At 39.9% G+C, this 16,218-nt stretch overlaps 1 protein-coding gene across 4 annotated transcripts in view; it reads left to right on the top strand.

The window, feature by feature from the left end:
* The window catches only part of DIAPH2 (diaphanous related formin 2), a 183,711-nt gene that overhangs the window by 26,456 nt on the left and 141,037 nt on the right, over positions 1 to 16,218 (top strand). For all 4 annotated transcript variants that reach the window (XM_039572387.1, XM_039572386.1, XM_039572385.1 and 1 more), the window contains 12 exons: positions 2,480 to 2,619; positions 2,999 to 3,073; positions 3,155 to 3,224; positions 4,201 to 4,337; positions 5,133 to 5,244; positions 7,615 to 7,725; positions 9,555 to 9,673; positions 10,621 to 10,737; positions 11,292 to 11,410; positions 11,700 to 11,764; positions 12,559 to 12,663; positions 14,302 to 14,949. In XM_039572387.1, coding sequence (XP_039428321.1) covers positions 2,480 to 2,619; positions 2,999 to 3,073; positions 3,155 to 3,224; positions 4,201 to 4,337; positions 5,133 to 5,244; positions 7,615 to 7,725; positions 9,555 to 9,673; positions 10,621 to 10,737; positions 11,292 to 11,410; positions 11,700 to 11,764; positions 12,559 to 12,663; positions 14,302 to 14,949 — 1,818 coding nt within the window. The remainder of the gene's footprint in view (positions 1 to 2,479; positions 2,620 to 2,998; positions 3,074 to 3,154; positions 3,225 to 4,200; positions 4,338 to 5,132; positions 5,245 to 7,614; positions 7,726 to 9,554; positions 9,674 to 10,620; positions 10,738 to 11,291; positions 11,411 to 11,699; positions 11,765 to 12,558; positions 12,664 to 14,301; positions 14,950 to 16,218) is intronic.

Raw genomic sequence — 16,218 nt, 5'->3', positions numbered from 1 at the left:
CATAAAGTAATTTCTAAGACTTTCATTCATAAGCATTGGTTTAATCTCTGAGCATTCTGATGTGGGACCCAACTGTCTCAGTTTTTCTACTTCACTTTTGCCTTCACCTTTATTAGAGTTCTCCTGTAAAATGTATGTTTCACTGGGACCTTGTACCTCAAAGTAATGAGAAATGTTTATATTAAGATCTGATCCATATAAAGGCGTAGCATTACTCAAAAATAGTATTCCAATCAAACTCTCTTTGAATAGGGAAATAAAAGAAGTAGCACCTGGTTCAGCACTCGAGTTAGCATGGCTAGGGGTAAGAGTGGATTGAGACTGAGATGTTGATTACAGGGAATAACAGAAAGTAACCCTGGTAAGCTGAGAATTCTCTGCAAGATTTTAAGAATGGCTTTTTATGACCTGTCTTGAGTGACCATCCATTTTGAAGAGGGAGGAGAATAAAGAAGAGGAGTTGGTCCCTTACTGCTGTGCAGTTAAAGGTGCTTTTTCAAAGAATCAGTGAAGAAATGTGCCTGTCCTGCGAGACGTGGGAAGGAGCCTTAGCAGAGCACGCTGCCAGTTCTTTGAACTTCTGACCTATCGTAAATACTTTTGAGGAGGTCATAGGTCTTCTGAAAATAAAGGACTCGGCAGAGCAGAGGTGCTTCACTGATGGCCTGGATGGCATAGAAAGAGGAGGCAGCAAGATCACATCTTGGTTTGAACACGAAGCAAAGAGTAGCAAAGATTTCTGGTTGCCCCAGTGTGGATTGGAGTCTCTTTTGGAGCTTGCAGCAGACTGCAGTGGAAGGGCAAACTCATCTCTTGGGAAAAGCCACTATGTCTTGCATTCTAGAGTGCTTTTCAGGGTCTAGCTTAACAGACAGTGGCATTTGATTGAAATCGCCATTGTCTCATCTCTTTGTACATTTTGTGGCTCTCAACAGTATTTCTGTTCTCTTCTTTTACCAGTTGGGGAATGGCTGAAATGACAATTTGTGGCCAGTTAGATCCATACTGTGTCGATGTGTATTAGTTACACATAGAATCTTTTCTGATTCCCATCTGTTCAATGAGTGGCATAAAGCTGTTCCTTTTTCTAGTTCTTTGTCTTATGGTCCTTCAGAGTGATGATTTTTCAGAATTTTCATGATTTTTGATATATTAACCTGATTTACAATTAGTTCCTACTCTCATAAAGATAATCCCCACCCATTTATTCCTTTTTCTTTTGGTGGAAGAGCATCTCTTTGTTTAGGAGGTGGATGGTGACTGATTCCAGTCCCTTTATATCCTTCTTACTCATCTTTGTCTGCCTTGGTCCTTTGATATGTAACTGGCAGGTGATGTCCAGCTAAAGGTCTTTTGCATGTCAGCAAGAAACATCTTCAAAGCTGACAGAGTGCAGAGGACACTGTTGTCTCAATGCAGTCACAGTCTGTCATGTTTTTGTTCTAATCTGAAAGGATAATGTGGACTTAGTTCTGTTTTATGCATTGAATCCTTAGGTGAAAGTCATTCACTTAAATTTAGCCAAGTCGTTTTGTCATCAGCCATACTTAGTGCATTTTTGGAAAATGAATGGTAAGAATTTGAAGAGAGCAAACCAGAAACTTTATGAGAAGTGGACCTTTATGAAAGAGACACTAATATGAGTATTAGCCGTGGAAGCTTCTGATACAATTAAAACCAAATGTATATAAATCTTCTTCAGGTCAGGCACTTGACACTGCCTTTGCACCCAGGGCATCTTTATCAGGGTGTCTTCAACAGATCCTTCAGAGCTAAGGAGCTTTAGGAACTGCAAATGAATCATAAGCATTCTTCTGAGATAAGCCTACTGCAACCTGTCAGAGCTGTACAAAAGATTACTTGCACCTTTTGGAAAGTGCTTTGTGTCTTGTTCATGGGTTTGAATACTATAGCTCTAAAAACTGATGCTCAGGGATTTTAATAGTGAAATACCTTGTAAGTGGTTATTCTTCTGTAGTGGCACTTCAGCAGGAGAGAGCTCTTTGTCAAATCTCCTGTATCATTTTTTTTGCAGCAAACAACATCCTGTAGAGATCTCTGTTAGGGGCCAAACATGGACTATGGTACAGCAAAAAATTGGCTCATGAAATTGCATGAACTGGGGGTTTTTTGTGTCTCTGTTTGTGATTGTTTCTAATACAGTGTTGTGAAGTAGGTGTTTAATTTACTCTCATTAAATATGTTAATACAACTGAATGATGGAATTAAATTTTTATATTCAATTTGTAGTACATGCACTTTTACTCAAAGAAGTGAAAAAGATTCCAGCAGAAATAGTTATCCTTGTGATGCAAAACCAGAAGTATTAAACACTGGTGACAAATCCAAGTCAAGTCAGGTGTCTTGAATACTTGTACTGTGACTTGAAAATTCACATGGAAGTATTACTCTTCTATTTTATCATCTAAACACTACTTGATCAGTAGAACACTCAGCAGCATTCTGCCTTCTGTGATAGGGTGGACTAAAAAACAGCAAGCACGAATGCACACTGTCCTCACAAGAATATATCCATGAGCTGCGATCTGGAATTTCAGATGAAAAACTTCTTAATTGCCTGGAGTCTTTGAGAGTGTCTCTAACCAGCAACCCAGTCAGGTAAGCAGAGCAATTTCTGCAGTAGTTTTCATCATGCTGTTTTTGCTAAGCAAGAGAGAGTTGTGGGCTTTGGGGTTTTTTTGAAACAGAGTAATTATGCTAATGCTTGTTGACAGGAGAGCGGTGTTCTCAGCACCATGGACAAGGATAAGTGAAATGTTTGCAGCTGTCTGCAGTATCTCCTCACCTTTCACTGTGGCTTTCAGCAATTTGTACTTGTTGGAACGTTTCCCTTCGTGGCTGATCAGGTCTTTTGGGAAGTGAGACCGAAAGTGGAGCCTACGAAGGGATGCACAAGCAGTAACGGAGAAATAACTTTGCAAGTTTTGCATTTGGTTAAGAAATAATTAAAAGCATTTTTCTTTGGTTTTTTTTCCAGCTGGGTTAACAATTTTGGACATGAAGGCCTTGGACTTCTGTTGGATGCATTGGAAAAGCTTCTGGACAAAAAACAGTAAGGACTTGGATCATTTAAAGGAAGGGGTGGGGAAGTCGTGAAGATTTTCCTGATGTTACTTTCCTCATTCCTTTCAAGGCAAGAAAGTATTGATAAGAAGAATCAACATAAACTTATCCAGTGCCTCAAAGCATTTATGAACAATAAAGTAAGTGTATTTTAAATTCACATACTTCTAGCATGATTGATTTTTCTTAGCTCAAGATATATGTAGCATGTTAAATGTTGGAGAGGGAAGGAAAGCTTTGGGATATCCAGCATTTAACTCTTTGGAAGCGTAAGTCTTAGATTTCTGTTAAGAGTCTTCTTCATGAGCCTTTCAGAATATGCATTTTTTTTAGTTTTGTTCAATACTATTGATTTTTGGCAGTAAACTATTTGATAAAGGGAGGATGATAGTATAAATTTAAGGTAAGTGAATTTGGAAATGAATTACTTGGAAATTAGAAAAAATAAAGTTTATAAATTCAGATTTCAATACGTGATTGTTAATATAATGTACTTTTCACCTGATTTAAATTGAATAGGATTTGATATTTTTTTAGCTGTGGTTTTTAAGTTGGTAGGTTGTGGGTAAAGGATTAGGTTAAGTTGGATCTAATTTTCTCTGACACCGGTTACTCAGGTTTACAGAGTACGAGTACTGTTTCTAGAAGCTGATGTATTAAACCTGTAATTTTGCTTAATGCATAGCAAAATCTGAAGTCTTGTACTTATGTATGCTCCCCAGGAAATAAAACTGCATAAAATTACTTATAACTACTTCTACCCAGTTTAGAAAAATCTCACAGATGAGCTTGTCTAATGAAGAGGGAGAAAGGCAGATTTTTCATACTTCTGGGGTGTTCCAGACATAGAAAATAAAACCTGATTTGTCTTTTGGTGGGTGTACTGATTTTACAAGGTCCCAGTGTCCTCCTGAAGGGCTGAATCTCTGTCAGGAGAAAGCCTCAGATGCAAGACTGGGGACACTGACCTGTGGCCTGAGGCTTTTAGTAGAGTGTTGCCAAACCCCCTGTGGGAGGGAGGGGTTGGGAGAATCCCTCAGGATCTTATCCCAGAGCTAGTGATGAATGTCCAAGGCAAGAGCACCCTTTTCACCAGGAGCTTTTTGTTTCTCTCAGTACGGTTTGCAAAGGATTCTAGGAGATGAAAGGAGTCTCTTGCTGTTGTCAAGAGCAATTGATCCAAAGCAACCACACATGATGACTGAGACAGTGAAAATCCTTTCTGCCATCTGCATTGTTGGAGAGGAAAACATGTAAGTGAGAGATTGAAGCTTTCTCTTTTTTTGTGCTCATGAGTTGTTAACTTGGACACAGGTGAGAAACCTTGTCAGTGAAACAAATGTAGCCTATTAAGTCTTTATTAATGTGGTTTAAAATTAAAGAGATTTCACCTGTTCTATTGCCCTAATTCAGTATTAAATCAGAGAAAAGCAAGTGAGCAGAGACCTGTGGCTCACGTGCACTGTGGCTGAAGTGGAAGGTCTGAAAGGATAAATCACTTCTCTACCACAGGAACAAGAAGTTTGCATTTACAGCTGGGCTTTGCAACAGTTGAACTTAGAGTTATTTAGCACTTGCCCATGAGATTTTTAAAACAAAGATAATCACTTGGCATATGTTTCCTGTAAATTCATCGGTGTATTTATTTACTGAAGGTTCAAATGGGCAAACTTCATCTACTGTGCAATAAATAGATTAAAACATTTTGATTTCTGAAAGGACAATTTATTAGAATTTCCAGATGTTAAACATGTCATCTGTTTTCAAGTGCACAGCCTTGGAGAGGTAAGGATTTTTTCTCCCTCACTGATTGATTGTTTCTTAGCTGAAATAATAATCCAGACATTTATTCACCCTTTTTTTCCTTATTCCAACATTAATCTTGTAGATATTTTTAACACTTGATTTGTTTTCAACTTTTTGTAGATAAATGCATTTAAACTCTGTCAGTGCCCTAAAGCCTTGAGTTATGTGGATAGTGGGCTGAGTATGTTTAAAATGAGTGAGTTGGCTGTGCTGTGCCTTTTGACAGTTTGTCTTTCTCTTAGTCTGGACAAGCTTTTATGTGCTATAACAACTGCTGCTGAGAGGCACAGCAGGGAAGAGCGTTTCTCTCAGATTGTTGAAGGCCTGGAGAACCACGAGTTCATACAGCTGCAGGTGAGTTTGCTTTTCTGTGTGCTTCAGCCAGAAGGCTGGAACACGGCGGATTGCTTTGTGACCTTTAAATAATTTACACGCAAAATCTTTTGCTGCTGTTAGTCCAGGGCTCAGTAAAAGAGGAGAAATAAACACCAATGGTCCACTGGTATTAGATTTTCTACTTGTTAGTGGTTTGAGAGCAAGGAGCTCAGTTCTTGTCCCAAAAAAAGGATTAAGAAGTCTTGACTGTAGTAAAGAGAGTAATTAGTGATATTTCTTTCCTTGAATGCCAGATGTAATGTTCAGGTAATAAATCTGTTCCTGGTACTGGGGCTTTTGACTGTTGCCTCTTAAATATTCACATATATGGTAATTATGGCAGGTGTAGAATGGGCTGTGCCCAGTTTTGGCACTGTTCCTTTTGGGATGAATGAAGTGCAGCAGGATATCATTGGTATTTTGCCAACAGGGACTCTGTGTTCCTTGGTGTGTTCAATGTGTGCCTCTCATCAGCCACTAGTGCTTCTCTAAGTGTGATCTAGTGAGCTTTTACAGTTTTAATAAAATAATAAAATAAATATTCTCTGCCAGTGGTTTTTACTAAGTCATGACTTAGATCATGTTCATTGCTGCTTATGGTCAATGGATAGAGGCTTTTAATTCTCTGTGGGCACCAGACTAGCTAAGAGTTTTGGTTGCTATTACAGTGCAAGGTTTTTTTAATTGGGGTTGGTTTTGGGTTTTTTTTTGGTACTGCCATGTTTGCATAGAGGCCAAGGGCTGAATATCCTATTAAAGGATGACTTTGACTTACTGTCTTCTCCCAGTACAGTATTGATGCACATTTTGTATCGGAATTCGTATTTCAGCTATTTTGGCTGAAAGATATGGAAAAGTACAGTGTGAACTGGGTAGGTATCCTTGGGATGCCTTTTTCCAGTCTTGGATCAAATACACATCAGCTGTAGTTGCCTTAATGCTGTGTTTGCTGTTAGCACCTCTTGTTTCAGGGCTGATGAGTTAATGGTGTTCAGTAAGTTTCTATAAATGACATTCTGACCTTAATAGTGCTATCACTGAAGAATTCATTCTGAGCTTGTCTCCTTCTTTATGACCTTGTTGATTTAAGGCAAACAAAAACAACCACCCACCATTCCTGCCAAGCTCCCCCTCCCAAAGCTCTCTGATACCTCAGTGAAGGCACAATTGCAAGACTCATTACCTTGTTTCTGACAAAATCGTTCTTTACTTGTAATGTATTAGCACAAGCCATTAAGCCAGAGTCTCTCTGGCAGCAGCAATCAGAGCAGATGGCACCTCTTCTCTCTATTAATTTCAGATTGGACATGTACTTTGGCTTGTTAAGTCATGTCATAGTAGTAAAATAACAAGAATCATTCAAGCAAGGACGATGATACTGCATTATCTGAAGATGCAGCTCTATCAAGAGAGTGCCTTTGAAAGGGTGTTTTAATAGAAATCTGAGACCCCATAAGGTGTTCTATTAAAGCTAAATAGTGAGTGTAATTAAAACAGGAAGAGTGCTTTTTATCTGATTTTTTCCTCTGCAGCTATTGATTTTTTTTTGTCCCACTCTAATGCTACTTCTGTTTGCAGTTAACATCTTTTACCAAACTTGGTATTTCCCTTGAGTCCCACTTTAGTCTTTTAATGTGGATCAGCACTTTTGGTGTTGTGCCATTGTCTACCTGTTGTCAAGTAAATCAATTAAAGTGCACAGCTGTTCAATTAAAGCATTAGCCACTATCCTGAGACTTCAGGCATTTTGCAGAAGTGATCTGCAGGAATAGAAAAAACACCTGGTGATGTGACTTACTTGGGTATGGGTGTTTTTTGGTGGTTGTGATGTGGGGTTTTTTAAAGTTTTTAATTATTGTAGAAACAGTTTTCAAACTGGTGAATAGTGAGGAGAAAGAGGAGGAGGTGCAGTGGGCAACTTCAGATTGGGAATAACTGGTGTATGATTTTAGTGTAGGGAGCCCTGGCACAGGGTGCCCAGAGCAGCTGGGGCTGCCCCTGGATCCCTGGCAGTGCCCAAGGCCAGGCTGGATGGGGCTTGGAGCAACCTGGGACAGTGGAAGGTGTCCCTGCCATGGCAGGGGTGGGACAAGATGAACTTTAAAGGTCCCTTCCAGCTCAAACCATTCCCTGATATTATTCTGTGATGGTCATTCATATGGTACTATTTTGACACAGCAGAAGCATCCTGGTATGGAAACAGACACAGCAGTATTTGATGTTGCTAAAATAAACCCAAGTGTTGTGTGTGTGCTGCATAATAAATAACATCCATCTCTTTGCTTTTATAATTAAACTGCAGCAGTGACTGAAGCAATATTGATTTTCGTTCTGTATTTCTGACAACAGGTAGCATGTATGCAGCTCATCAATGCCCTTGTTACATCTCCAGAAGATCTTGATTTCAGGATACACTTGAGAAATGAGTTTTTACGTTGTGGCCTGAAGAAAATACTGCCTGTAAGTTGTTTGTGTATAGGTTGATCACTGTCCACTGTGAATGTTGAAGATAACCAAACTGTTCTAGCAGAAGGGAAGGATTGGGGGTGCAGAAGGTCAGATTATCAATCTAAACCTGATTTTAGTCCACAGAGTTACAAATTTAGGTTCTCAGGAGCTGTGTAAACCAGAATAGGAGTTGAAACAAGTCAGTGTATTAGAAATTAAATTAAGGTAGCTGGATTCTGCATAATGAGCTCAAAGCTCATGCAGCGAATGTGAATCTGGCTGTGGAACCAATCTTGGATTAACTTTCTTTGTATATGCTGTTCCTGTTGTTTTCTGTGAAATCTGGTTTTCTTTAATCTGCCTGCTGAGAATGCAGAGGGACATTTCAAAGAAAAATCAAATCGACACATTCATTCTCTCTGAGACTGCAGGTCTGTCTTCATGCAGCTGCACAGACAGGAATATTTCTGACTCAGGGAGAGATCTGTAGCTCTTAACCAAGAAACTGTTCTGATGCTTATATCAAAAATATGTATATTTAAGGTGCTCATCACTTTCTCTCAAGAGATGAGAGAAGTTAGAGTACCTGCTTGTATTTGTCTGAAACAGAATTTATTCTGCTATGACTTTAAAGATACAAAGTTTCAGATTGTCAGTTTGTCAGGAACAAAAACTTCCATTTTTGGCTCATTCAGCCTCGAGATTCTTCCTGATGTGTGATGTTAATTTTTCTTGGGGTATATTTTTAGGGTTTGTATCATGTAGATACATTAGCATGATCTGCTGGCTTTATTTGCTGTGGAACATCTGAAAGCCTCAAGATTTTTAGTTTGTTTTTTTTTAATCTATTGAAAGATATTTTACAGAATCAATAAATGCTTAAAAATTTTAAGAATTAGGGATGGGTTAGGTAGCAAAGAAACTGAATTGTAACAAATCATGATGTGATAGAAAACTTGTGAGAGTGTGCCAACATCTGCCATACAGATCTGAGTGTAAAAGCAATTAATATTTGGTGATCAGTCTTTTTTCAAAATGCTTGACTGCCAATGTGTTGAAAAAGTCAGGAGGGGGATCCATAGATTTGGCTCTTCATCTGCTCAGATTCAGAGCAGCCTCCTGTGCTTTTCAAGCATTAGAAGTGGCACAAGTTCCTGCTGTATTGGGGAAGGCACGTGGCTGCATCCAGGTCTGACAAATCCAGGCCACTTTCCCTGTGAATCATGGGATCATGCATTCACACGAGTGGATGGGAGGGAACTTTAATGTGCTTTCCTGCTAGGAAGCTAAACTTGGTTCTTACAGGAATTAGAACAACTGCTTGTGTCTCTTAAAAGAGCAGCCCATTTTCCCCTGCTCCAAATGCTACCTTGTGGGGGTTTTTTTGCTCCTCTGTATTTCTTGTACTGTGGTTGATTTCATGCTATGGTCTAGATTAACTTAGTAATAGAAATTGTAAGCATGTCGTCTTTACGCTTTCTTAGGCTTCTTAAGATGACTTCAATTAATGTTTTGAAATATACTTATTTCAAAATAAGTACTTATTGTGCTTTTTTAAAGGAGCTCTGACATTAACAAGCAGGAGCTGCTGTGTCCCCTTCAGAACTTGATTCAACTGGAAATCATTTGTTCCGTAGCCCATACCTGCTCTGAGCTGATATTTTACCTTTAATTTTTCTCAGTTATATCATTATAATAAAAAAAATCCCAGGCACTGAGTTAAAACTTTCTCCTATTCTAAAGGTTAATGTCATATATTTCATCATGATACAATCCTTCAAGGGGGGGAATTCTTGCTTTAAAAAAGGAGATATTAAGATATATTCTACCTTGAAAAACAGGCCTTGAAAGATAAGGAAAATGATGAGCTTGATATTCAGCTGAGGGTGTTTGATGAGAACAAAGATGAAGACCACTTTGAACTGTCACATCGTCTCAATGATATCAAAGCTGAAATGGAATATCCTTTAAGGAAGTGCTGTTGTAACTTGATTGTTTCAGAACTTTATTAAATGGAAATTACAGTGCTCTGTGTGCAGGTTATTTGTCTCAGTTGTATGTCTTACCAGGGGCTTTGTCAAGCAGATTTCTCTCCAGTTGCTTTTTTTGTTAGAAAATATTTAGATAATTAGTGCTTAAATTTGCATGTCAAATGTAAGTCATTGGGAACTGAATTAATTTTTCATAAATAACATTTATTAAGCTAAACTCTGTCTCATAATACATGAAGAGATAAAATTATACCCATGGAAGATCATAAGTTTGAAGAAAAATGAGTTTTGGTAATAAGAGGAACAAAATTTTTCGTAGGTTCTGAAGCACTTCAGATGTGTGCCTTTTCTAGCTGTGAAGCAGCAGTAAATTGAAAATTACCTAGGTTCAGAATGGCTGCTTGCAGTTTTTAGGTGGAAGCAGGGGGAGGTGGAGGCAATCAGTGAGAGGACTATAAAATCCCCTGTAATGCTGTTGTTTTGCAGAACAGGTAATTCCAGGTAATGGTCATCTTTAGGAAGTGAAAGTGATTGAGCAGTGTGTGTTTGCCCTTAGCCTGGCTCAGCTCAGAGTGGAAACTAAGCTTTGTGTGAAGTACTTTTACAGGATTCTAGAACATGAAGTGTACAGTATGATTGTTCTGACTAATAATGAAACATGTCCTGACTGTTAAACAGGGCACAGAGATTCTGTGTGCAATCGTAGTGGAAAAATAATGTTTACTGCTAAGGATAGGAGTTCACAATTTTAGAAGTTTTAGGAGGGGTTTTACTTGAACAATATGGGAAATGTCTGGGGGAGGTGTGTTTGGGTGGGGTTGGGTGTTCTATTGTGCAGTGGGCTTTTTTGGTCTTTTGCTTGTTCTTTAAGTTTTTAGTTTTTTAAGGACTCGTATTTTCTTAACCATGTTTGCACTGATGTCAGCGAAGTCTTTCATCTGCTGTATAATATGGTGAAGGATACTTCTTCTGAAAATTACTTCTTGTCAATTCTCCAACATTTCCTTCTGATCAGGAATGATTACTATGTCCGGTAAGTGCCGGCTGCCAGGTTGGATTTTTTGGGAGTAGGGACAAGAAGAGAAATCCAGACCCTGGTAAACTGAGTAGCTCATAATCATGCCTAAAATGCCTCTCTGAGAATGTGTTATTTGTCTTTCTGCTCAATGTTAGTATTAAAAAGATCTTGGTAAATATAATAATGCTTATTGCAAAGACTTGACCCTTAGTCCAATGCCCTCATCCCAGAAACCTCTTAACTTTTTGGGCACTTTTTCTTTAATTGAGTTTGGTACCTTCATTGCTTCGAAGAACATGGAAGTTGTACAGCTGATAATTGGAAATACTCCCACATGCCTTGTGTCTGGTCTTCAGTGTAAACTTCTCTTTTGTGCAGCTCGGTGTCTTAGCAGGGTCCAGGGTACCACATCCAAAATATTCACAAATAAGAGTACAAATCAGACTTTGAACTTGATACTTCTGCTGGCAGGTGTATAATTCAGATATTAGGAGTTAGTTGCCCCCCAACCCCAATTGCATAAAGGCTCATTAGTGTTCTTATTGTCTTATGAATGTTTTCTCTTTTAGACCTCAGTATTACAAGATCATAGAAGAATGTGTGTCGCAGATAGTGCTGCACTGCAGTGGCATGGACCCAGATTTTAAATACAGAGGAAGGATGGACATTAATTTTACACATCTAGTTGGTTTGTACACTTTAAGCAGTTTTACCTTGTTTTTCTTTGTGTTCTTCTGTCTAGACTTTTATTGACTGTGAATTTCTTCAGTTTTCTGGAAATATGCATGGAAGCTCCAGGTGTGCTTGAGGAGCACCAGAGCAAATGCTGTAGCTTTTAATGAAATGAGACAGGGTCACAAGAAAAAGTATCTGTTGCTTTGGTGTCATGGGCTCACAGGGCAATGATGGCTGGGAGGCATCTCAGAGCTGTGATATGTTTGACTTGACTGGTGTTTGGTATTCTATTGAAATTCTAGATGCGTGTGTGGACAAAGCTAAAGTAGAAGAGAGTGAAAAGAAAGCAGCAGAATTTTCCAGAAAGGTCAGTCCTACTCATGGTTCTCTTTAAGGTATGGAACAGAATCCTAATGGGAATACAGTCAGCTTGTTTCCCAGGGAAAACTGGGAAATAGTGGATCTCCCAGGCAGGATGTGCTTTCATATTTAAAGCGCTGGGGGTTTTGGGTGGTCCTGTGTTGTGTGCAAGTTGAGTCTGAAATCAAAAGCCTCTGAATGGTATCAACTATACATATCCTCAGCTGTATTCCTCTGCTGTAGATAACTGATGGGGAAAATTCCATTTGTTGCTCTTCTGTCCTGAAATAGTCATAATTCAATGCCTAAAGTGCAGGTATAAGCTTGAAAAAATGAATGAACGTGCTGCATTAGCTGCGTAGTACTGATGTTCATGTATTATGGAGCTGTGTGTTAAAATCATTCAAAATTTTGATTTTTTTGCTGGTCTGGTCTAAGAGGGCATTTTCAGGCCATAAGACAGTACATGTTCTTGAACATGATGATTGCAGATTTAATTTTAATGAATTTAAGCTTGCTGCAATAGATGTATACTCGAGTTTGGTGTGAGAAGTCTGCAGTGTTCTCTTGGGGGGAAAAACCTGTACTGAGTAGCTGGATCTGGGTGGTTCCCTGTCATTGACTTACTGATGGAAGGAATAATGTGGTACTAAAGGTGAGCATATTAGAAAAATGCTCTTGAAAAAGTCAGAAGTGCATCAATTGCTCCAGTTGTGATACTGTTCAAAGAGTTCCTGCCAACACAGCCTCTGGCATGGCCATAACTGCACGGACTCTCCTGTTGTGGTTAAATCGTTACAGTTTGATGAAGAGTTCACAGCTCGACAAGAGGCACAAGCTGAGCTTCAGAAACGAGAAGAGAAAATCAAAGAACTTGAAACAGAAGTCAAACAGCTCAGGACCCAGGTAATAAAACTGTATCACATGAAGTTCCACAGCTGAGTTGATTTTTTTTTTTTTGAGGAGGAGGAGGAGTTGAAAAGAAATTGCCCCAGAGTATCTTGTCTCTCTGGGGTTTGAAATGTGTGTTACAGGTGTATTGATTTGGTTTGCAGCCAGCACAGGTTACTAAGGATAGTTAATGGAGGTAACATTTTTCAAATAGTAGTATGTTCAGCCTGTCACAGATACCTGCTTTATTGAGAAAAAATGTTCCTTAGGCTATAAAAATCTTGAATCCAGCCCAATTTTTTTTTTCCTGCAAGTATTTGTTTATGCTTTCACATTGCTGCTTCCATATGTTTTGCAGGAATTTTTTGTTTTGGAAGTCTTTATTTTTAAAATCTTCTGGGTTTATATATTTTTTTACTCTTATATTTTCATATAAGCCTAGCCTTTTTTATTTTTTATTTTTACACCAGCTTCAGGTTTTAGACAGGTCATTTATACCCGTTAGGAACTAACAGATGATATGACTTGGTGCTTTTGCCTCAGCCTGGCTTATTTTGTACTCCTTCACTGCCAGGCAAGGTCTGCCTGTTGCCTTTTCATCTTTATTTTTGGTATCTTAATGCCTGTGGTCTCACTTCCTATTTGGGCACTGAGGTGGAGATTCCGACACTCCTGTTCCTACTTCCTTCTTGCCAATTTTCATGTTTATTACAAACATCTACAAGCCAGTGTTACACTGAAGTTTCACAGTCTGTTTGAATGGGTTCTCCACCAATTGTTGTGTTGTAACTTGTGGGCCAAAGAAACACATGCCTTGTGCAAAGTAAAAAATGTATTTTAGTCTAATTAATTATTAATCCTGTTTTAGTGATTCTAACATAATTCAGATTATCCAGAGGTGACAGGGCATTCCCAGTAATGGTGGCCATTGGTTAATTAACCATGTAATTCTAGTATCTGTTCCCTTTTCTAGTGTTATGCTCCCCACAGAATATGCTGACACTTATTTTTAGATGCACTCACCCCTCTGATGGTTTGACATGCTGCTGTTTCTCTTCCTTGTTCCTTTTACAACTTATTAGAATGGATATTGCAATTGCTTTCTTCCTCTCACCAAAGAAGCACCCTCAGACAGATTTAGAAGGCAGCAGGACAGGTTCTTGCCCACCCTGCACCCCCCGATGTCAGGACAGTTATGAACAGCTGTGCTCCTGGGACCTCTTGCACTGCAATAGCTGCTCCACTGAGTGCTGGGGAGAATGTTCCACCAGCAGATGAGTGTTGTTAAAATTCAGCGTGGTTATTCTCATCTCTAATGCCCCAGCTTGCCGGGGTATCCTAAGTGGGATAAATGTTTTGTGCATTGGTAAGAAATAAAATGCTGTTCTGTTCACTTAAATGTTACTGCTACTATTAAATTTTCTTTAAAATTGAAACAATTTGTTTTTATAAAAATGTGAGGTTATTCAGTTTACTTGGCAGTTTTATGCTACATGGTATAATCTATTGATATTGTTTCTCATTTAAATAGGAGAACAGTTGCATTTCTCACTTTCTTGAGGTGCAGTTGACTACAAACCATCCTGGTTGGTTCAGCTTTGTATCAAACAGCTTCCTGTCACCAATGAAAAGAATTCCTCTTTTCTGTTTCAGGGTCCAGGCCTGACAGGCCAACTGACAGAAGTCCCAGCAATACCTCCAGCCCTCTCAAGTGAGAATGCCCCACCATCTCCAGCGCCTTCACTCCCTGGTGGAGCCATCCCTCCTCCTCCTCCGCTACCTGGAGGAGCAACAATTCCTCCTCCTCCTCCACTACCTGGTGGAGCAACAATTCCTCCTCCTCCTCCACTACCTGGAGGAACAACAATCCCTCCTCCTCCTCCCTTGCCTGGTGGAGCAGTAATTCCTCCCCCTCCTCCATTACCTGGTGCAGCATCACTTCCTCCGCCGCCGCCTCCTCTGCCCGGGGGAGCCATCCCACCTCCACCGCCTCTGCCCGGTGTGCCCCCGCCTCCTCCTCTCCCTGGGGCAGCAGGGCCACCTCCTCCTCCTCCTCTCCCTGGGGCAGCAGGGCCTCCTCCCCCTCCTCCTCTGCCCGGGGGAGCAGGGCCTCCTCTGCCTCCTCCTCTGCCCGGGGGAGCAGTCCCTCCACCGCCGCCTTTTGGGGGGCCCCCGATGCCACCCCCTCTTGGAGGGGCTCCCTTTGCTCCCTTCATGGTGATGCCAGCATTGCCACACGGGATGAAGGAGAAGAAGAAGTATAAGCTGGAAGTCTCGATGAAGAGAATCAACTGGTCAAAGGTATGACAAGAGTTGTGGAGCTGATGTCCCTTCCCCTCCTTCCCTTCACACATATGCTTGGTACCATGCAGTGGGATGGATTTTTAAATGAGATTCATCTTGACAGAACTTGTTGTACCAGGTATCCCAGGAAGCCACCTTACTTCCAATCCATTGTACCAGGTGCAGTGAATGTGAATTGCAGCTTTGCATCAAGTTGTACATAAATGTTATTTATCTCCAAACTGTTTTAAAGCAGTTTTCACACATACCTAGCAAAACAAACCAACTTAAGCTTTTTAAAGTCATGATGTTAATGCAGTTGTAAGTTCAGAGAGTGCTGATATAAGGCCTTAATGTTACTTGTTGATTACTTATCTAAGGTATTCATTGGTTGTTCTCAATTAGTGATGTGCTGGAGCAGGGCTGTGGCCACTGGGAGGAGCCATGGGACTGCTCAAGGGAAAGGTTTGGGCACCATGAGCTTCCAGTGTCTTAACATGGTTGTATTTAATTGCTTTTCATTTTTAAAACCATCTTAAAATATAAACATTACTTGAGCAGTAAACTGCAAGCACAATCTGATTTGCAAGTGAACCCTTAAAGCAGTTACTGGTTATTATTTACCTCTCAGTATAGGCAGTCACTCTAACAAGAGAAGTTATGCAAACATCCAGGTCTGTGCTGGGGTGTGTTGCTTTAAAACCCCTTTTTGATCAGTGTAACCACTGCTCCTTCCATATCAAGGAAATAGATGTGGAGTATTGGATAATTGCATCTATTAGCAAGACTAAATCATTGCATTCTAAAGTTGTGGTTGGTAGCTTTTTAGTGGTAGAAAATATGACGGATATATTGATGTTTGGTGTAGGAAAAAGTACCTAGATGACCAAATCACCCAGGCAAATGAAAGGAGGAGTTCTGTATATTCCATGCTGTGTGGGTTGAGCTCTAGCTGGGATTTCAGTGTAGCTTCACTGGATATCTGGTTCTCATTTGTCAGTGCACATCTTGGCACTCCCAGCTACTGCCTGACACTTGCCTTGAGAACCATATATTCTCTCAGGAGTTTGTTGGTACCATGAATGTGGTAAAATCCAATTGTTGATGAAAAACAAGCTGTTAAGGAGCACCAGGTGATCATTGCTGACTGTAAGCTGCAATTTAACACCGAACAGTTTTGGAATTTAAATCACACTCTGAAGCAGCAGTGCAGGTTTTTCAGGATGTTTCACAGCTGGTCATTTAAATGAATTTAGACACAACTTTATTCTGTAGATTTGGGTGTTA

Source organism: Corvus cornix, chromosome 4A (genome assembly GCF_000738735.6).
Source record: "Corvus cornix cornix isolate S_Up_H32 chromosome 4A, ASM73873v5, whole genome shotgun sequence".
In the NCBI taxonomy this organism is placed as follows: Eukaryota; Metazoa; Chordata; class Aves; order Passeriformes; family Corvidae; genus Corvus; species Corvus cornix.
This window is presented reverse-complemented; position numbering and strand designations above follow the sequence as displayed.